The sequence below is a fragment of the Temnothorax nylanderi genome, unplaced genomic scaffold (assembly GCF_030848795.1).
Source record: "Temnothorax nylanderi isolate EJ_2023f unplaced genomic scaffold, tnyl_v1.0 TNYL_tig0565_pilon, whole genome shotgun sequence".
NCBI classification, from domain to species: Eukaryota; Metazoa; Arthropoda; class Insecta; order Hymenoptera; family Formicidae; genus Temnothorax; species Temnothorax nylanderi.
The window spans coordinates 71,372-94,418 of NW_027249627.1; the positions used below are offsets into that span (position 1 = coordinate 71,372).

Consider the following 23,047-nt stretch of genomic DNA (forward strand, 5'->3'; position numbering starts at 1 on the left):
GGAGACGCACCGAGCTGTCACCGAGTACCGAGCATATCGTTAACGAGAAAATCTGTGTACATAAACGTGAATATTTCGGAATTTTTTAACATGCCGGGAATGTGTGTGGCATATGGATGTAAAAATAAGGGAGGGCATCGGTTCCCGAGGGACAAGAATGACAAGATGATGAAAAAACGGTGGATCATCACTGCTATAAAACGCGAGGATTTATGTCCGAATACAAATTCGCGACTAAACATATGTTTTATTATACGTCTATTAATTTTATTGTAAACTCATCACTTTCAAAGCCGGTGGTAATATAATCCTCAGGTCTAAAGTGGTTTGTGCACAGCGAATTTGTATTTGGACATAAATCTTCGCGTTTTATAGCAGTGATCCACCGTTTTTTCATCATCTTGTCCCTCGGGAATCGATGCCCTCCCTTATTTTTACATCCATATGCCACACACATTTCCGGTATGTTAAAAAATTCTCCAAACCTCTCCACTCATTAAACGTAAACATTATGACACGTCTCCATTTTCGGTGCTGCCCTCTGCGCTGAGATTGTCATCTTGCCGTCCCCATAATTTCAGTAAAATGTGTCATACCGTTGTAAAGAGTAAACCCTTGGCTACAAAATTTATGAAGGCATTTTTGGTCTACGTCGCTTTGTTCAACTGGTATGGAGTAAAAACGACAAAAGCGCAAAAATTGAAATGTTAAAATTGCCAGGGCGGAGTCGTTACACCCACGGCCTCGGGGCGGAGTCGTCACTCCATTCTCGGACTAGATTTTAAATGAAAATTCATAATTCCGATCATAAAAAATGATAGGATACATTTTATTAATTATTTTTTAATAGAAAAATAGAAACATTAATTGAAAACACGATGGCGGAAAATAATTACAAGAAAAGCGCACGCACTTATGTACCCTACGCTCGCACGAAATGCACTGTTTCTCGTCAGCTCTGTTCTCTGTCATCTCTGAGCACACGCAGCACATATTATCCAAGTTCTCGTCGGAACCCGACCACTGCTGCTTCCTTGACTTTGATTTTCGCCCGAAGCCTCCATGATATCGTACGGCCACGTCATCCAAGTGTGCTATTTATAGATAGATAGATAATGGATACTTTATTACCCACAAGGGGTTTTAAAGGGCGTTTTTTAGGGACGTACCCAACCCTGTACAGTTTCACAACATCTTTTCCAACATCTTTTCCAACATCTTTTCCAACATACACATTGGCGTTTTAAAGGGACGTACCCAACCCTGTACATTTCACTCTTCCTATCCCGAACTGGCCCTCGGCCTTATACATTCTCGTTCCCTCCCTCCCTTTCTCGTTCTTTATCCTTTTCCTTTCCGGCTGCTCCCCTCTCTTCCCCTATTCCCTTATCTCTTCTTCCTTTCTCCTAAAGACTTTAATGCTAGCTTCTCTTCTCCCCCCTATTCCTTTAATACTTCCCCGGCCTTCTTCTCAGTCCTCCTTCCTTTCCTTCCTTCTGGCTCCCTTCCGTCTGCTCCTCTTCCCCTATTCCCTTATCTCTTCTTCCTTTCTCCTAGAGACTTTAATGCCAGATTCTCTTCTCCCCCCCCCTATTCCTTTAATATTTCCCCGGCTTTCTTCTCAGTCTTCCTTCCTTTCCTTCCTTCCAATCTCTTCCCCATCCTTTTTCACTCCATCCTCCTTCGCTGCTCTCTTTTCTCTCCTCTTCTGACATCTCCTTCCTCGCCATTCCTCTTCCGCTCTTCTCCATCTTCTCTATCTCTCTTTCCTTCTGTCTCCGTCCGCTACTCTAATCCGCTTCCTTCTCTTCCTCCTCTCTATGTCCTTCGCTTTCCTTGATCTGCATCATTTAACACCTTCATTTCCTTTCTAACCTCCTTTCCTTCTCGTCTTGTTTCCTCCATGATTCTTTGCCCTATCTCTCTTAATTCCTTCACGATTTCCTTAGCCCATTCAGCCTCCTCCATCCTCTGTCCTACTCTCGACATCCTCTCCTTTTTTGTCACTATATCATAGAGCCTTATAGTGTGCTGTACTTCTAACCTGTCCATTCGTGCTTGCCTCTGCCTTCCTCCTATCACTCTCGTCCCTCTCTTTGTCATACACTTCTAGCCTACTCTGCCACTTACGTTCCTCTGCGTATTCCTCAACGTCTCTCCTCCTTCGCATTCTCAATTCAACCTCTGCGTCTTCTCTTAGCCCTCGTGCTATCTTACTTATTACTCAACTGCCTCTCAACTGTCAGTCTCACCGCGCGTTCTCAAACCCCGTCTCGCCGTTCCGCAGTGGCGCCAACCCGCTGTTCGTCCGCCTCTCCTCTTACCTGTCCGCGCGCCCTCTCCGTGCGCGCAGGCACCGCGAGCTCAAGTGCTGCGCTTCGACGCTCCGCAGTGGCGCCAACCCATTCTTTTGGAGGGGCCGGCACCCCACGCCGTCTCGGCCCCAGCCCAAGCCCATCGCCAACACCAGCGCCGTCTCGACCCTCGGTTCAGCGCCATCTCGCCTCTCCGCTCACCACACGCGTTTCCGGTCCCTCTCCTTGGTGTTCCTCCCTCTTCTCTCGCCTTCTCTCCTGGCCTTGCCTCGCTCCGACTTAACCTCACTTTTCCACGTATTCTCCATCCTGCCTTGCTCCGATTCTCTTACGACTCCGGTTCCTCCTCCATGTGCTCGTCTTCCTCCGTCCTTCCTTTATACGTCTCTTCTCTTTCGTCACATTCCTCGTTTCTTACTCCTTTATTCCCTCCCTAATTCCTCCTTCTCTTCTCCGAGCAACCACCCGCCTTTCTTACTCAACCGGAAGTCCGTGTGCTATTTTATCATTTTTCTTCTTCAGCCAGTCGTTCAACGTAGTTCTCGAGACTCCAAATTGCGGCTACTTTTTGTCTTAATTTTATCTTTTGTCTTAATTTTGTCTTACTTTATCTTACTTTGTCTTAAGGGGGTATGCCACCTTTGAGCATAAAATTTAACCTTTTTTTTCACGATTTTTTTTAACATATAAGGAATAGAGCAATCGAAAATCGGCTTTAAGGGGTCTTTTTATTATACATTGAAGATGTAAAAAAAAATTTTTTTGTGTATAAAATTATTCGTATATAAAATATACACCCTGTCAAAAGAGGCCGTGTGCGTCCAGCTGGTGTACACGATTTCGGCTGACTGGTATGACCTAGAACAGAAATCCAAAAAAATTCTTAATCTGTGATAGATTGGCTATGGAGGTACATAGCCGTTTTTAAATTGGATTGTTAGTTTTTTTTTGGGAACCAATTTTATACACGATTTTTCAGTGTAAATTTGGACACTTTTGTTCAAATTAGTGTCAATTTCGCAAAAATCAGTATTTTTCAAAAATCCTATGTACCTCCATAGCCAATCTATCACAGATTAAGAATTTTTTTGGATTTCTGTTCTAGGTCATACCAGTCAGCCGAAATTGTGTACACCAGTTGGACGCACACGGCCTCTTTTGACAGGGTGTATATTTTATATACGAATAATTTTATATACAAAAAAATTTTTTTTTACATCTTCAATGTATAATAAAAAGACCCCTTAAAGCCGATTTTTGATTGCTCTATTCCTTATATGTTAAAAAAAATCGTAAAAAAAAAAGGTTAAATTTCATGCCCAAAGGTGGCATACCCCCTTAATTTTATTTTCTTTCACCGCGAGAACTGCCTTCCTGAGTTGCTTCTTGCTTCTTGTCGACGGGAGTCATTTTGCGATGGTATGTGCGTACCATTTTCTTGCAATTGAGAAATACAATCGCGCATTTGCGACGAAAAATAGAGTGAAACCACCGGGATAAAGTCGAAACAGTGACGAGTCCGCCCCAGTGGATTGGTGACGACTTCGCCCCGGACACAGATTTTAAATTTGATCGCTCATGAAATATTAGAAATCAACGAAAATAAAAACACTTCACTGGATTCGTGTTTAGCATGCATTCTCTTCAGAATCACTTATCTCGAGATTTGGAAAGAAAATAATATTTAAAATATTAAAAATTTTGGACGCCCAAAAAATTTCACTTTTAACTTTCGAAAACACGTTTGCCTTAATGAAAATCACAACATGGCATATAATCTCACTAAACTCCGTTGGTCACATGGGCACCATAAGTAGCGTTTACAAGTTCACACAACATACAGATTTCGAGATAATTGTAGTGACGACTCCGCCCCGGTGACGACTTCGCCCCGGTCTCCCCTATATTTTAAATTTCGCGCACTTTTACGTTACTGCGCATTGACTGTGGTCAATCAGGACCGTGGTCAATCGGGATTGTGGTCAGTCGGGACAGTGGTCAATCGGGACCGTGGTCAATTGGGACGTGGTCATTCGCCATTCGTGGTTTTACACAATTTTAGTATTCGTACTAATACTAAATATTTTGAAAGAAATGTAGTGTGTAGTACACATGTGTAACTCTGGAAGAAAACCAGTAGGTTAATGTCTTTCTTCTAAAAGATGAAATATTTCAACTGTGGTCAGATAAACTCGAACCAAAGTCCTCGCAGTTATAAGTCTGGCACCTTTGCCACTAGACCACACTGCCCCTCCCCCCCCATCTTCAGTGGTCAAAATCAACGTGACCAACCGGGACGATAGTCAAACGTGGTTAAATGGGTGCTACACTCACCTAAACGTGTCGGCAGTTACGGAGCAACTGTCTGACTCGTCACGCTTGGTCACGCTGTTTAATACGAGTTTATGTGATTCACGAGGCAAACACGAAACACAACATATGAAATCACGTAATTTTCCATACTACTAATACATGCCAATACATTACAGAAAATTACAAATTTATCTATTTTTTAAGTTAAATATATATATAATTTATATAAATTATTAATGTATATTATAAATAAAATGTATATTATAATTTTTATATTGTATAACTAAATATATTCATAGAAGTTATTTCATTAATATGGTGAAACTCCTGTTTAGGGGAGGCAGCTCCAATGGCCTTAACCTTGACATATGTTGTCAAGGTCATGACCCTAAGCAACATTCAAAAGGTTTAGCCGTCTCTCGTTGTTTGTTAAAAAGTTATTAATAAAGGAAGTTTAAAAAATATAATAGTTTGTCAGTACTAAGGGATGTAATTTGCTGACATGTATGTATAGACAGTACACATGTAGGTGGGAGTAGATGGGGTTGGACTTAAGTTCAGGTGGAAAGTTGAAAACCCGAATCGTACAATGATAGACCTCGTTTCGCTCTGTAAGTAGGGGTGGGGTGGGATGGGGTGGACCTCGTTTCACATGGATGGTTCTCTGGACAGCATTGTACTTTCCACGCAAAGCGAGGTCCATCCCACTCTATCCTATGCCTGCTTAAAGGCGAAATTAGGTCTATTATTTTACGGTTGGGGTTTTCCCCAACTTTCCACGCAAACCGAGGTGTACCCCCACTCACTCCTGTCTGCGGGGGAGGGACGACAGTTCCTCCCCCGCCCACATGTATACTGTCTATACAAACATATTAGCAAATTAATTCCCTTATAGATCTATTCCGTGTATGTACGTGTGGGCGGAACTCCTGTTCCGCCCATGCATTCAATAAATAATGTTTACAATTATAATCATACAATTATGGTAAAAGCAGAAAATACTTTGTATTCATGTTTTCTAACACATAAAATTGTATACATATATACTTTTCTATGCCAATTATTCTCTGCTTGAACAAAAAGACTGTTTAACATATTAACAATTCACTGCTTTAAAAGACTTTCCTTCGTTCATACATGTACTATTTCCATATACATATTAGTCGTTTATGTCTTTCAATACTCAAAATAACTGCTGTATTTTTCAAACTATTTTTGTTAATAACTTTTTAATAAAAAAACAAGCGACAGCTAAAACCTTCTAAAGGATGACCTCTATAATATATGTCAAGGTCAAGGTAATAGGAGCTGCTTCCCCTACATAGGAGTTTTACTATTAATATTACACAGTAATTTAATAATAACAAACTCTTACAGATTTATAATAATTATCATTATTAAAAATGTTTAATAATATTATTTCAGAGTTTCTACAGTCTGGATTTACTGGAATATGTACGTTTAAGAAGATTTTAAGATATTTACAAAATTGGAAAGGTACATGCATACAAAATGAATTAACAAATGTTAATCAATTTTTATTCACTGTGACATACAGTAATTTCACAGTTATTAAATCTCTGCCGTTATTCAACAATACATTTACTATGAAACAGGTAAATTTTGTGTAAAAATATAATGAAGAATATTATTCTGTATAACATTCTACATTAATTTCATGAATTAATATAAAATTTCTTTGTAAAAATTAAAATAGAAAATAAGCAAATATAATACAGCAACATTAACAATAATATATATAGTCCAGTCAAAATACGGAAAAAAGGGGGGGTACCTAGAAAAAATTGCAACACAAGGTTTTATTACGTCATTGTGTTCAGAAAAATATACTGAACAACATATCCAAATTTCGCCATTTTCCGCTATCCCTAAGTATGTTTTTTATTAACAATTTATAAACAAATTTGTTTTTCTCCACAAATACGATGAATTTCGAAATTTTTGTAGAGATCAAAGTTGTAGAGCAGACAAATATCTACAAAAAATGTTCTTATGAATTTTTTGAAATATCTCATATTATTTGAGATATTTGCAACAAGAGCTACTAGGCTACGCGCGGAGCGGAGCGGAGAGTTCTAACAAGCACACGGCAGTCTCTACCGGTCGCTGCTAGTTCTCTAGGTTCTACAAGGAACTTGAGTTGGTTCTCGATACTAGTATATGTGTCTATGTATACACACATATACATATATATATATATATATGTATATATTATATATATATATATATAATATGAATGTACATAGTCTCTACCGGTCGCTGCTAGTTCTCTAGGTTCTACAAGGAACTTGAGTTGGTTCTCGATACTAGTATATGTGTCTATGTATACACACATATATATATATATATATATATATATATATATATATATATAATATGAATGTACATATATACATATATATGTGTGTGTATACATAGACACATATACTAGTATCGAGAACCAACTCAAGTTCCTTGTAGAACCTAGATAACTAGCAGCGACCGGTAGAGACTGCCGTGTGCTTGTTAGAACTCTCCGCTCCGCTCCGCGCGTAGCCTAGTAGCTCTTGTTGCAAATATCTCAAATAATATGAGATATTTCAAAAAATTCATAAGAACATTTTTTGTAGATATTTGTCTGCTCTACAACTTTGATCTCTACAAAAATTTCGAAATTCATCGTATTTGTGGAGAAAAACAAATTTGTTTATAAATTGTTAATAAAAAACATACTTAGGGATAGCGGAAAATGGCGGAATTTGAATATGTTGTTCAGTATATTTTTCTGAACACAATGACGTAATAAAACCTTGTGTTGCAATTTTTTCTAGGTCTAATCGTATTTTGACTGGACTAATAATATTATTTTGCAAAAATTATATCCTTAAAATTAACATAAATATTAATAATATATTATATGCAAAATCGACATTTGTTATTATATTATTATATTATTATATATTATATTATTATTGTGAAATTGTTATTTTATTATATGATAATACTATATAAAATAATTTTTATATTTAGGTATTCAATAAAGAATACTATATAATTGAACTTTTTGTACTTAATTTTTTTTCCATAGTTCCAGACCTTTTTACTTTTCTTCATGTGAGGTATTCTTCTACTTGTTTACATTTATTATTTGCCTTAATTCTAAAAATTATTTTTCAGATATGTCAAAGCAACATTTGTTTGCCAGTAAGAACTCATTACTGTCTGAAGTCATTTTCTGCATGTAACAGAACCAACATATCCAGCATATCGGGATTTTGCATGAACTCGATTTGTATCAACATTGTAAAGGGTTTGAAATATGTGATTGGTCACAATGGTTCCGCTGGTATCAACACTATTGATGCATATTTTAATATAGGAAATGCTTCTCATGCGTTTTATCAATATTTCGAGATCGAATACAATTGGATAGATTCAAATGATACAAAAGTTTTCATTCGTAGTGGAAATCCTGGCTACGTAATGGGTAAGCCGATCATTGTTGGCGTTTCTCATGCTAATAAAAGCGATAATATTTTTTTCAACAGAACTGATGGATTTCTTACATTGCCTTTGGCTGAAAAAAATGGAGAATGTGACCGAATTAATAGACATATCATCGTATTCGGTGAAGATATTAGATTAACATGCTCTGTCAAATTATTTATCAAGAATTTTACTACAATATCTTGCGCGGAGCTACAAAATCTGACTATGAGTCTTTTGCTAAAGGACTCTTTCTTAAATATAAGTCAACATTATAGTTCTTATGTCTCAAAATTGGGTAATTTTTCCAGCAAAAATGCTATTGATTGGTTGCGTGTTGTGTTTGATAGGATACCACGAAATATAGTAACTGCGCATACAATCGGAAAACGAATCTTATGTTCGGGATTAGTTACATCTATGCATTTGAATATCCTTTATTCTATGTTGTCAAAGCCCAAAACATTGACGAATTATAAAATATTGGGTGTTGGAATTGCATTCAGCAAGGAAGAAGACGTTAGCTGGACCAAATGTGCATTAAAGAATTGTACAGATGTCCTCCATGTCAATATTATTTCCTATGTCAATTTTCATGATGTTTCAAAGCCATCCAAATACTATTTTGCTGGCGGGCCTAATTTAGATATCACATTACCTTATGATTTCTTCTATCCTTTCTTAAATGATTCAAGAATTATAGAAATACCAAATATATCGATTTTTTTAATCACATATGTATTATGGATATTATATATGTATTTAATTTAGTGCATATTTATTTCATTAATTTAAGATTAAATTCTATTCATTTTTAGTTATTTTATTTTTGTATATGCAAATTACAAAATATGTACATCTAAAACTACGAATATTAACATTAACCTAAATATTTATTGTATTCTAGAATTCTCATATTTAGAATGATATATCTGCATCTTAGAGGTAAAGAACCGTATCTCTATTATTATTAATTCATAGAAGACAAGGTTTAAAGTTTTAAATAGGGAAATAATATACAAGGTGTTTAGCGTAACAGTCCCGCACGATTTTTGAGACGCTTTCGACAATTAAAAAAAAAGATTGTAAGATAAGCATTTATCTGCTTTATGCAAGCTACAACTCGCAATTAAAAAAATTAAAAAAATTTTTCAGAAAAAAATTAATATCACCTTCTGAAATAGCACCATACTATTTTTTTCATAATATTTAAGGGGAGTTTAAGACAAATTCAACACACTATCAGAAATGTCACTTCTATTTATATTTAATATTAAATTTGCAACATTATCTTGTGTGAATAGCAGTACTTATAAGCTCTGACTAAAAGTGTAAACATAAACACTGAAAGTTGTCTGGAAACAACTTATAACTACTTAATATCAGTATTCTTCGTCTTCTTTTGAAGTGGATATTAATCGTTGTTTCTATAGCAGCAATGAATCATTATTCTAATTCAGAAAAAGTGACATATGTGTATGTTATTAATATTTGGTGAATGTAAAAGAAATTCTCGTAAAACTGCAGTCTTGTACAGGGAGCAATATTCAGATAGAAATCATCCGTCAGAGAAAACTTTCAGAAACATTGAACAGCAGTTGCGAGAAACTGGAAAATTTTCTGATGGAAAACGTCCTAATTAAAGTCATGTACAAATAATGATAGTTATGCAATAGTATTGGCTCATTTTCATGTAAATCCACATACATCGATTCATGCTATTGCTGCTGATACGAATATAGGGGAACTGTGCCTAATATCGCCTTGTTTCTAATTCCGCACCTACGATATTGAGACTGTTACGTGTTGCATTCTATCAGTGAACAGTGGAAACTGTTGAACAATACTGCTTTGGACGATCTTTTGTTTTATTTCAATTGAAATTGTGATATAAAAAGTTGCGTAACAGTTCATAATTTTAACGAGGTTTCGAAATTTCGCAAGAAATATCTTCCGTTATTAATATAGCAAAAAAGGTATGTACTAAGAACGAACCTTATGTACCTTATTTTGAGTTGTTTCTATTTCCAGCATATATTGTTTGTCATAATTGTATTTTTAATAAAAATGTGTAAGGGTGCGATATTAGGAACACTTCTTTTCGATGTCGTCAAACGCTACTTTTTCTGTTTTCCTTCAGAAAAGATAGTTGAAGTAAATTTTGAACACATTCATGCCATGGAGATTATATTACGATAATCATAGAATAAAATGATGAGGTTTAGTTATATTCTTATAGGAGTTTTCAGTCAAGATTCTGGTTTTAGAAAATGGAGTGCAATATTAGGCACAGTTCCCCTATTAGTTGGAAGTGTACATAAAATAACGGTTAATATGCATAAAAGGTCAAACCTGACCGATGACTTTGACCTTGACATATGTTGTCAAGGTCATCATCCCGAGTGACCTTCGAAAGGTTTTAGCCGGCGGTCGTTGTTTATTAAAAAGTTATTAATGAAAGAAGTTTGAGAAATATAGCAGTTATTTTGAGTTTTGAAAGGCATAAACAACTAATATGTATATGAAAATAGTACATATATAAACAAAGGAAAGTCAAGTTTGGACAGCATTGTACTTTTCACGCAAAACAAAGTTTACCCTACCTCACCTCACTCCTGCTTACAGGGCGAAACGAGGTTTATCATTGCATCATTGAGGTTCAGGTTTTCAACTTTCCACGTGAAAGGAGGTTCACCCTCCACTCCCCCGCCTACATGTGTACTGTTTATACACACATCAGCAAATTACTTCCTTTAGCACTAACACAAATTGTTATATATTTTAAACTTTTTTGTTCATAACTTTTTAATAGAGAACGACCGCCGCACAGTGGGGCGAATCTATCAGAAACCGGATATTAGACGAAAAAATTAAAAACGTATGATTCAAATTTCGACGAGATTTTATGTTAATATATATCCTAAACTATAAATAAATGTGCTTAATTGATTTTATAATAATTGATTTTATCCCTTGTTCTTTCCTCAAAGTAATCTGATAAAGTATGACATTTTCGTGAATACTGAAATTCCAGTAATTCGATAGGTTAGGGTAGACCGGGGCACGTTGTCACACGGGGCACGTTGTTACATCGGCCTTATTTAAAAAACTAATAACCAGAGGGCAGCACCCGTCATTCCCAAAACGTGTTAGTGTATGCCCATCTTTGGTGTGTTTACAGTGTTGAGATTGCTCCAGCCGTGTTGACGTAAAATCAACTTGAAAGTTTTTTGCGACCGTAAGTAAAATTTTATTGTCTAATATTCAACGTACTGGACATGAAGCTTATGTTTTTTCAGAATAGACCTTTATATTATCTTAAAGTATGTACTTTTACCTACCGCGTGCAATACCTAACCTTATGAATATCTCAAACGTGTCGGCCATGAGGCTGTTTGGAGTAAAAAAATGCCCTCGGGGCACGTTGTCACGAATTTTAATGTCATAGGTGCAATTGGGATATGGTGCGCTCCTACAAACGGAAAACTGCGAGAGCCGCAGTAGTCGATCTAGAAGTAATTCGTCTTGATGTTAACGATCAATAAGTTGTGCATTCGAGTGGAATTCTTGTATTTAGATTAAGACGAAAACTTCGTGCTTTTTGTACTTTTTTGAAATAAAATTAATGTTTCTGTAAAGGATATTACTTTTTTACATTGCAGCGCACTATAATATATTGATATTTACGTTGAATACAGTTTGGATAACATTTTGCATGCAATTACATTTGATGTGACAACGTGCCCTGGTCACGCATGCTAAATGCTAAATGCACGAAGCAGCACCCGTTGGCTAAATGCCCCGGTTTCCTACAGCTCTCAGCCAAGGAACGGCATAACCTTGCTCGCGAAAAGGGACTGTGTCTAAATTGTCTCCGTGCCGGACATGGCCTGAAGGATTGCCCTAGCTCTTGGACCTGCCGGTTTTGTCGGGCGAAGCACCACTCACTCCTGCATTTCGAGCAGGCTAGCGGCCCGTCTCTCGCGACCGCTCCGGCGGTCACTCCAGTCGTTAACAACACCGCGTCACCTGTGAATGCAGGCGATCAACCTATCGTCTCGATGGCTAGCGTCTCAAATGGCGGAGTCTTGCTGTCAACGGTTCGCGCGGAGGCCTTCGACGTGCATGGCGGGTTGTTTCCGGTTTGCATCCTGTTGGATAGCGCGAGTCAAGTCAATTTCATTACCGAGAGCTGCCTTCGAAGAGGCGGATTCGCTCGGACGAAGCACCGCGTGACTGTATTAGGCGTCAACGAGACGGAGGCCGCCACCACGAGGGGCCTCACGTCTTTTGTGATTCGGGCGCAAAATCGCAATGAAATTTGCTTCCCCATCGAGGCCACGGTGCTTTTTCGCATAACCTCGCCGTTGCCTACCAACCGAATTGCCGCAGAAGCGTGGAGCCATTTAAAGGGGCTTCCGCTCGCGGATCCGGAATACCATTTGCCCGGTTCTATCGATATTCTATTGGGAGCGGAATCTTTCGTGTCCGTGCTGCGTGACGGCCGTCGTACCGGAAAAAAGGGGGAACCGGACGCCTTCAATACGGTATTTGGATGGGTTTTGATGGGCGCGGTTTCTCCGTCGTTAAAGGTGCAATCTCTGCACTCCTTTGCTACCACGCTCGAGTCGATCGACGCCGCGGTGGGGCATTTGTGGAAGTTGGAGGAAGTTCCGGAGCATAGTCCGTATTCGGAGGAGGATAAACGCTGTAGGGAGATATTTAATCAAACTACATATCGCGACCATTCGGGCCGCTTCGTCGTTTCGTATCCTTTTGCGTCGGACTCTCCTTTCTTCGTGGACTCGCGGCCGATAGCGATCAATAGACTTCGCGCACTCAAACGCCGATTTAAGTCGAACAAAGAATTTCGAGATAACTATAATGCGTTTATGCAAGATTATCTCGAGAGCGGCCATATGGAGTTGGCGAGCGACCCCCTTCCCGCGAACGGTCGCGTTTACTATTTGCCTCATCATGGCGTCTACAAGCTTGATAGCACCACCACAAAACTTCGCGTCGTCTTCGACGCTTCGTCGAAATGCCCGAATGGGCTATCGTTAAACGATACCTTGCTCAGCGGCCCGAGATTGCAGCCTGACATTGTCACAGTCTTGCTTCTCTTTCGCGCTGAGCCCGTGGCCATTACCGCGGACGTGAAACAAATGTTCCGGCAGATCTGGATAAACCCGGAGCATCGCAATTATCAGCGCATCGTCTGGCGTTTTTCGGAATCGGATCCTATCCTCGATTACATACTCAAGACGGTCACATTCGGTAACACGGCCTCCCCGTTTCTAGCGATTTATTGCTTGCTTAAATTAGCTTACGACAATAGGGATAAGTATCCGTTGGTGTACGGGGCGCTACTCGAGTCTCTGTATGTGGATGACGTCGTAGCCAGTGTCCGCAACGTCGAACGAGCGATCGCGCTTCGCGATCAATTACTCGAATTATTTCAGAGCGCCGGCTTCGAGTTGCGAAAATGGGCGAGCAGCCATCCCGCCGCGTTGGAGGGCCTCGACCCGGGAATATGTAGTCAAAAAATGCTTTCGTTCGAATCGACCGAGGATCAAGCACTTAAGGTTCTGGGCCTTCGTTGGCATTCGCAGTCAGATAGCTTCGGGTTTCAGCTTAACCCTCTGACTCGAAAATGCACTAAGCGTACGATTTTATCGGAGGTAGCACGTATATTTGATCCCTTGGGGTTCTTAGCTCCATTGACATTTACCGCGAAGCGATTGATACAGCACTTATGGACCTTGAAGCTTGAGTGGGACGATGAACCCCCGTTAGATGTTCGTCGCTAGTGGGAGCGCTATCAAGCGGAATTTGACGCGCTGGCCTCCCTTCGTATACCTCGTACCTTTCTCGCGGGCGATAGCATTTGGCGCGAGTTGCACGGTTTTTGCGACGCGAGTGAGAAGGGATATGAGGCCGTAGTGTACTTGCGTATTGTCACTCCTTCGGGGACTAAAATCATAATTCTTTGTGCCAAATCTAAGGTGGCTCCGTTACGCGCTCTTTCGCTACCCCGCTTGGAACTATGCGCTGCGTTGCTTCTCGCTAACCTGATCGCTTACGTCCGTCTGGTCCTGCGAGGACACATAGAAATTGATGAGGAGTACGCCTGATGCGATGCCAAGGTTGCTCTATATTGGATCCGTTCTTCCCCGCACCGATGGAAGACCTTCGTTCGCAATCGCGTTGCTCGGATACAAGAGAAGATCTCGGTATCGGCTTGGGGTCATGTTGCCACCGAGTTCAATCCAGCCGATCACTGCTCACGTGGACTTTTTCCTCGCGAACTCGTGGCTAATTCAATGTGGTGGAGAGGCCCAGAGTGGCTGGTGGATTTCGAGCCCCGCGCCGAGCCTGTTCTTTCGGAGGAATCCCTTTCTCGCGAGGAGGAACGGATCGTACCCTTCGTCGCGCTCGATGCACTTCATTCCATATATTCATTATTAGATAGGTTTTCGTCGTTAGATAAGATTTGTAGAATAGTAGCGTATCTCCGAAGATTTATAAGTCGATCCAGGGCCAAGCCGGTGCCCGCGACCTTGGCCGTGGATTAACTCGAAGCGCATTCGGCATTATTAGTTGTAGTAAAACTTGTTCAATCGGAATCCTTTCGCGAAGAAATCGATCGAATTCGAAACAGGAAGAGACTACCCAAGCCTCTTCTCAAACTCGCTCCTTTCCTTGACCCAACGGGCATTCTCAGGGTGGGCGGCAGGCTCATCCACTCGGGATTGAGTTTCGAGGCCAAGCACCCTGTGCTGCTACCAAATAAATATCGACTTACCGAGCTCGCTATAGAACAGGTACACCGTACACATTTGCACCCAGGTAGACGCACGCTCCAGTATTTGCTCGCCCATCGGGTTTGGATAATCGGAGTACATCGCGCGATCCGACGCGTCCTTGCCGGTTGCTACAGATGTTTCCGAGCGAATCCTCGCGCTCTTCAACCCTCCATGGGAGACCTCCCGGTCGAACGGGTTAGTGCAGTCAAGCCATTTTCGATTAGCGGTGTAGATTTCGCGGGGCCGTTCTCGATAGTTCCTCGTCGAGCTCGGGGAGTCTCCTCCTTCAAGGCTTATGTATGCCTATTCGTTTGCTTCGCGGTTAAGGCAATACATTTAGAAGTCGCTTTCTTGTTGTCCACCGACTCCTTTCTCGCTGCGCTGCGACGTTTCGTCGCCCGTCGCGGACGCTGCTCTCTCTTGTACAGCGACTGCGGCACCAATTTTGTGGGAGCAGCGCGAGAGCTCGAGCAGCACATGTGCCACGCGGCGGAGCGAGAAAGGATCAAATGTCGTTCAATCCTCCCTCTGCGCCCCATTTCGGGGGCCTCTGGGAATCGGGTGTCAGGTCGTTTAAAACACACCTTCGGCGGGTGGTAGGGGATCAAATTCTATCGATAGAGGAGTTCACGACGGTCCTCGCGCAGATCGAGTCCGTCCTGAACTACAGGCACCTCTGCCCTCTAAGCACAGATCCTCTGGATCTCGAGGTCCTGTCCCCGGGACATTTCCTCACCATGGAGCCTCTTGTATCCGTTCCTTCTCTCGACCTGACTCCGCTGTCGACGAATCGCTTAGGACAATGGCAGCTAGTACAGGATTTTTGGCGGCGCTGGCACAAGGAGTACCTTAATACTCTGCAGCAGTGTCCCAAATGGTGGACCTCCGCCAACCCGCTCACCGTGGGCTCTTTAGTGCTTATCAAAGACGATAACGCGTCCCCTTTGCGCTGGAAGCGCGGCCGTGTGGAGGCGCTACATTTGGGTAGCGATGGCGTCCCGCGTGTCGCCACGGTTCGGGTGGCGGACGGCTCGATCTTGCGACCCTTGGTGAAATTGTGCCCCTTGCCGATGGGCACCCCACCACGGGCCGCGAACTCGGATTAGTAAAATACAATGCGTTGTATTTTGGTGGGCGGCATGTTTGGCGCTCACATGTAAATATTAGTTTAAGTTCGCTTGCGTTAATAGTTCGTCTAATTGTTCGCTTAATTGTTTGCCTTAGCCAGTAAAATAGGATTACGACCGATGTTACCGTCGGTAACTCCGGATTCGTGGACGACTCGCGCGAAACGTTGGCGGATCGCGATCAATGTATTGTCAATATTCGCGCGACTCACCCGACTCGTGCTGCCCGCCCGCGGGTGGCACGCCTAATTATGGAGAAATTGGTACTCGCTCGCGCCGTACTTCCACAGGTGCGCGAGCGGAAGAGTACGGAGCACTCACTCATCATGCGGATGTGGTCAAGTTCAGACGCATCATTTCGGATGTCGTCAAGTTACATACAAGAGTCGTCTTCGACAAGTGCATTAGTAGTCGTCGACGAGTATCAATCAGCGTGTCGTGCCTTGCCTGCCTGCTTGCTTGCCTGTCTCTGCCTGTTGCACGCTTTGCCTTGCTCCGCCTTGCCTGCTGCCTGCTCCTCCCGCACCACACGGAGGACCGCCACGAGGAGAGACGAGATCAAGGAAGCGCATCCCCCAGGAGGGCGCCGGGGCACCGACACGGTGAGTCGCTTATTGCTTCACGCTTTCGTTGTTCGTTAAAGTGCATAGTGCACCAATCGCTGATTATTGCTTTCGTGAGGGGCCGATACCCCCCCCTGGTCCTTCGAGATATCCTAGACCTTTCGCGAATCCGGGGCGATTCACAACCCCCCAAGCAAACTGTTAACGGTAATCCCTTCTAACATATAAAAAATTTTGAGTTGTTTGACATACATGCAAAGTCTTCAATCAAGAAAACAAAATTATACTACATATAGCTATAGGTAAAACATCCTTAAGTACTTTTATTTCTGCAAAATTAACACGCTATCAATATAATATTATTCGTGACGTCACCAAATTTAGATTTAGAGCACTACCTAGTTATTACCAAACTCAATTATCGAAAAAAGATTGTTTTCCACAGCGAGAAACGATAGAATTTCTGAAATAGGTGTTAAAGTCTCTCTACAAAGTCTTTTGGATCATACTGCTTTTAGATTCATTAAACTGCTACGTCCTCGTTTAAGTGCATCTGCAAATTTAACGATGATATCTAAATGGGGATGCGATGATGCTTCCGATCAATCGCGTTACAAGTTGAATTTTGATCATCCCTTATACGATGATTCTAGTATTTTTATATGCAGTTTTGTACCAATAAAAATTTATTCTAATGAAAATGGCGAAGTATTGTGGTCAAACGATACCCCTTCCTCAACTCGTTTCTGTAGACCGATCGAATTCAAATTCGTGAAGGAAGAAGAAACTGAAGTCAAAGCTATTACTAAGAGAATTAAGGAAGAAATATCTTCTTTGATATCATCTGTTTCCGAAGAAGGTATTTCGATACAGCATACGCTTTTATTTACTATGATCGACAATAAAATCTGTAACATAATGACAAATACTAAATCATCAATGAAATGTTATATTTGTGGCGCTTCTCCAAGTGAAATAAACGATTTGAATTTAATGAAACAAAAAATTGTGAAAGATGAATACTTTTCGTTCGGACCTTCTTCATTACATTGCTGTATTCGCTGTTTCGAATGCTTATCACATATTTCGTATAAAATTAATATCAAATGTTGGTCAGTGAGGAATGAGAGTCATAAACGAGAAGTCGAGCAAAGAAAAAGAGAGATACAGACTGCCTTCAGAACAAAAGCAGGTCTCTTGATAGACTTCGTGAAACAAGGAAGTAGGAAGTATATGAGAGATCTGGGCCGGGTGCTCCGAGGGGGGAGCGGGCGGGGGGGACTCGAGGGCGAGGGGGGCAGGGGAGGGGGGTTTGTCAGGGCGCACAGTGGGGCAAAATAGCACCTTTTCGTTCAAAATAACTTTTAGCCGAAAGTATACAACCGATTTTAATGATCACGGTCTTAAATTAAAGCTTATAAAATTCCTCAGAAATCTGTCATGGCCGATTTTTGATAAACGTTTTTTCTTTCTTTTTATTTACGTGTAAATATGAGAAAACGGAAATGTTCGTAGTTTCAAGATCGCGATATACATATAAACTTTGAACAATCACTCGGAATTTCAAACAATTTGCTACAAATTGATATTTGATATAAATTTACAAAAAGAAGTTAATCGAATGCACCAATGTGTGTGCAGAACATATATTACTCTGCGATTAACAAGTCCTGGGCTTCTTTATCGATAATGCTATCCTTAGTTTTCCAATTTTTATTTTGTCTAATGCTACCAATAAATAGGTCAGAAGAAATCAATAATTTATGTATTATGTCAGCATTAGTAGCACCTCGATTACACTTCCGGGTATTATATTCGCGAAAGCGTTTGAAGTCCTTGTTCTTTGCTTCATGAGCTTCTTCCGTCAATAAGAAGAAGAGCCGATTTAATGACTTTTCCGCCATGCACCAATATTTTATGCACAGATGAAGGCATATAATACTAAGGATATAAGTCTTGGTTGTTTCTAGTGTATATGCGTCAAATTTACAAGAATTAATTTTTTTCCCGCAAGCCATTGTCATAGATCAGGTCGTGTGGTGTAAACGTAGCCTTTACCGAATGTAAACAACGAACGTTCGCGTTCCCTGTTTGTTCGGTGTTTGTTCGCTAGGTGTATACCCAGCTTAATATATACATGCGCGCATATGCGTTACGTTTAGCTTGACTAATACATGCGAGATTTCTTATTTACGAATGTTTCATAGGCTTCTCTTGATTATAGACTTGCAACCTAATATCGCTTCAAATGAATTTCTATTAAGCTAATCAATGTAGAAACAACTGTTTGTGTGACAAGTTCCACTTTTGTACTTATTACGTAATAAAAAAAAATATATATATACGTTTATTTTAGTTATTACTCATTTCGTAAAAGTAATTCATTTCCGTTGAAAATTCAGTTATTGACAATTTAGTTTATAAATCTTAGCTTCTAAGTTTTGTTCCTATATTATAGTTACTTAAGCTATTTTAGTTTAGTTACATATAAATTTAGTATAGTTTAGGTACTGTTTAGTTTACGTACAATTTAGTCTTAGCTTAGTTTATTTTTAGTTTACATATTTATAGTTTACACTTATAGTTTATAGCTTAACATTTATAGTTTACACTTCATTACAGTTTGTTTCATTATACTATAATTAAATTAAAAATAATGAATAACATTAAGGTTACAAATAAAATTTTTTCTGACATTTTACTTAGGGACTGCAGCCGACGGCTGCAGTCGTGCCTACTACAGCAATGCGGAAGAAGGGGCCAACCATCCTGGAGGACCGGATACTCACGAGGCCTCTCGTCACGCCAGGGGGCAAGACAGAGAGGAAATCCGGAGTCCAGCGGCCGGAGGTCACGACCGGCAGAGCCAGCTCGGATGAGGAGCAGGCGCAAAGGAGAAGAATATACGCGGCGATACGCGACACGGCTGGCGTATCAAGGAAGATGCCGAGTAGGGATATTTAGATAGTAAGATGCGTGCGTGTAAATAAATAACATTAGTTTTTTTTGTGTTCGTTCCCACAACAATCCAAGGAGATTGAATTATCTTACGCGTTGCGCGTGATTAGTTTATTTAACCGAGTCCAAGTGATGGAAAAGAAGTTTGAGTTTTTCTTCGCTTCCTGCGTCCTTTTCCTTTTCTTGGTTTTTTTTGTTTGTTGTAATAAAAGATTAAGTTTAACAAAGCTAAAAGTTAAAGAATTTTGTGTTGTTGTTCATTCAAAGAAATCTAAGGGATTTGTTTTGGTTTAACGGAAAGAACTTCCGTGTGCGTAAGAGGTATAACAAAGGTGGAAAAGGGTAAGGACCAACGGAGCCCACTTAGGGATTACGTAAATCCAAAAAAGTTTCGCAATGTACGGGCGCACGAGTAACTCGGCCATAAGGGCGGACGACCGAAAAGATCGTAGCGCGAGCGGCGTAAAACGGGCAGTAGGATCGCGCCGTATGAAGTAGGGTTAAAGGCGTGCCGACAAGGCGAAGCGACACCTGACTGCAATGTTGAATGGAACATCCACGTGCGGAGAAGGGTAGTAAAGATGTAGGCGTGGACAGCGAATACGTGATTTCGCATATGTGTACCTATTCCTATCCCAGTATAAGTATTAGCGGGGCGGGCGTTAGCAAAATTTGCGACAAGCGCGCGAGCGAACTAACCACCGCACGAAACGGGATGACCATAAGACATGGTCAGTAGTTTAGGCAAACCACCGGTATGGTAGGTGATTTATCGATGTGAGGGTATTACCGGCAGCCCAATTAAGGCAATACTGCCAGCAGTCGATCTGTCGGGGGCATAAAACCCGAGATGGGGTAACCACGGGGCGTGGTCGGCGAATCTAACCAACCATCGACTCGGGCAACGGGTTATCGATATGCAAGTACTCCGGGCACCGCAAGTAAGACAATGCCACCAACGGTCGGCAGTTCGGAGGCGTAGAACCCGAGAGACAGGTACCATGGTGCATGGTAAGCGAATCGAGCGATCCAAATACCCGACCGGCATATCGCCGATGTGGGATCGTTGTAGTTGTCGCGACCAACGGGGAAACGCCGTGAAACGGCGGGGCGGACGCGTAAAGTCCGAGATGGAGGTGCCACGGAGAAGCGGTCAGCGATTTCGGCTAGCCAGCGGCCCGATCGGCGGGGCAGCGACGTAGTCATGTTCCAGGCATCGAGTTTAAGGGGAAATGACCAATGGTCAAAAGGCTGAACGCGTGAATTGCAAGATCGCGATCCACGGTCGATGCGCGCGGATTGGATCACGGCGTAGATTGCGGTAAGCATCTACCGGGTAGGTGATGTAAGGAATGGAACATGTAAACGCAGAGTTCTCTTTCCAACAGTTGTAACCGAGGAATTAATGTATAAATTAATTCAAGATTAACTATAAATTGTGGGAAATGGAACGTTGCGTGGAAGTACGAAAGAATATTCGAGAAGGTATGCGCGCACATGTATGGAGAAAGTTGTTTACGTGTACGAGTATGTGAATAACAGGTTGAACGGTACAATGGGCCTTTTGTTCGCGGTAACATCTGGCACGGCGAACAATAGACTAGGAACGCGGAAGCGACGAACGCCACATGCGGGCGCGTGACGATCACGCGTCAAGTACATGCGACTGGGCGTACCCAGGCAGGAGTAGGGCGGCAGCTCGAAAGTCGGGAGCCGGAGCCGGGACGATAACTCGAGGAATTCTTCGTCGGACTCCGAACAGTACGGTCGATTCACCTTGCGATAGGGACTTGTACTCGGCGTAGAACATCCCGCGGTAGACGCGTAAAATCATAAGATCCGCGAGTCAAACACTTGTATCATCTACAACATAGAAAAATAAATATAGTTTTGGTTTTTGTTAAACAAAAGAGATACCTTTATTGAACTCTCGTGTGCGGTAAATTTACCCTACCGATACAATTATCCGATCCCGATACCTACCTGTTGGCGATCCTATGCCCGTTCGGGGAGATCCTGAGGTGGTCCAGCGACGATCCGGAGACGTCCAGTCAGCGGTGCACAGCTGCAGTCCAGAGGTCCGTAGAGCTTGGTCCAGCGGCGATCCTAGATCCAACGGCGAAAAGGCGACCTGAAACAGAAGGGGAAAAGAGGAATCAGCGGGGCGTCGAAAGGTTGGGAAAATCTCCATATATTTCATAATCCTTTCTCGGTTTCTTGGGATAAAATCGAGTGGCGACCGTGTCGGTGACACTTATGTTAATATCGCGGGGGACATCACTCCTCCGTACGGTTACAGGGACAAGGAAGCTAATGTAGATTCATTAGTAAATTATGTTTGTACAAAGTTTGAACTAAATGATGAAGGAATCGATGTCGTACGCGACAAGCTTTGTCGTTATTTCATGCCTGCGTTCGAAAAGAGAAGAAAGGCAGCATTTTATCGAGACAAAATATTTGAAAAAAATAATACAGCCTGGTTAAAATCCTATTTTACCGTAAATTTGGAAACCAGAAGATGTGGAAGACCATCTTGAGACGATTTTGACGAATGCTCTACATCAGAGCTCGGCAAGAAATGCACATTTCGGCCGATTTTCATTTGACTCCGCCTCCCGCTCTCCTCTTACCGCGACGTCCCGCGCGCAGCCTACGAGCTTCGCGAGGCTCAGGACCGTGCCGTTTTGCGACCGCATCACCGTACCGGCACTCCGCGAATAGTTTTCCGCATCACCCATGGGGTACTATTATTGACGCGTTTTTTTTTAAGTGGTATCCCCTGTAGGCCTAATCCACTGAAGACAGACAACCCTTTCATAAATTTAATTAATTGGAACTTTAATTAATGAAGAAGCAGAATATGTGTATATATATATATATATATATATATATTTATATATAAATCTCTTAAGTGAAATAAAAAATACTCACATTCAGAATAACTATTTTCGGGATTTTTTACAAGCGACAGCAGGAACGTCGATCTGCATATTGCACGTAGCAAGACGCATAAGACGCGGTAAAGAATTGTCGCTTAAACAAGAACGTTTTTCATTTTTGATCAGTTTCATTTTTGAGAAAGAAGTCTCACACAAATATGTAGATCCGAACATAGAATAAATTCGGAGTCCAAAATCTCGAAGCTTGGGGTAGGATGATTTCGATAAAATTTTATAAAAATCTGCACCGGTTTCTTTAACCGTTTTAAAAGAAATATTATTTTGCAGATCACATAATTCATCCTGTAAATTAAGATGCTGTTCTTCGATTGGCGCTGTAAGAGGATTCTCAAAAAGAATTAATTCTGTTCGAAGTTTTTCGAAGCAGGTGAAACGCGTATCGAATTCTTCTATAACAGAATCTACGAAATGGATGTTTTCCTTGAAATTACAGCTACTGCCATGTTCTTCGAGAAGAATCTGGCAAGAAGGAAAGAAATGGAAAATGTTATTATTTAAATGAGATTTGAATAACTGTAA

General features: G+C 41.3%; 3 protein-coding genes across 3 annotated transcripts in view; all 3 read left to right on the top strand.

The window, feature by feature from the left end:
* Positions 1-11,064, top strand: part of LOC139783966 (tectonic-1) — a 30,299-nt gene extending 19,235 nt beyond the window's left edge. The window contains exons 2-3 of the mRNA XM_071723130.1: positions 6,054-6,244; positions 7,806-11,064. Of these exons, the coding sequence (XP_071579231.1) occupies positions 6,054-6,244; positions 7,806-8,885 (1,271 nt within the window). The 3' untranslated portion in view covers positions 8,886-11,064. The remainder of the gene's footprint in view (positions 1-6,053; positions 6,245-7,805) is intronic.
* An 805-nt stretch (positions 11,065-11,869) lies between these two features.
* On the top strand, positions 11,870-13,924 carry LOC139783967 (uncharacterized). The gene has a single exon (XM_071723131.1). The coding sequence runs from the start codon at positions 11,870-11,872 to the stop codon at positions 13,922-13,924; it is 2,055 nt and encodes a 684-aa protein (XP_071579232.1).
* Positions 13,925-15,429: 1,505 nt separating this feature from the next.
* Positions 15,430-16,026, top strand: LOC139783968 (uncharacterized). Its single transcript, XM_071723132.1, has one exon. The coding sequence runs from the start codon at positions 15,430-15,432 to the stop codon at positions 16,024-16,026; it is 597 nt and encodes a 198-aa protein (XP_071579233.1).
* Positions 16,027-23,047: the final 7,021 nt, after the last annotated feature.

What these genes read in the sequence shown, in the direction of transcription:
- LOC139783967 (XM_071723131.1), top strand. Translation starts at nt 11,870, where the DNA reads ATGCTAAATGCTAAATGCACGAAGCAGCACCCGTTGGCTAAATGCCCC.
- LOC139783968 (XM_071723132.1), top strand. Translation starts at nt 15,430, where the DNA reads ATGTCGTTCAATCCTCCCTCTGCGCCCCATTTCGGGGGCCTCTGGGAA.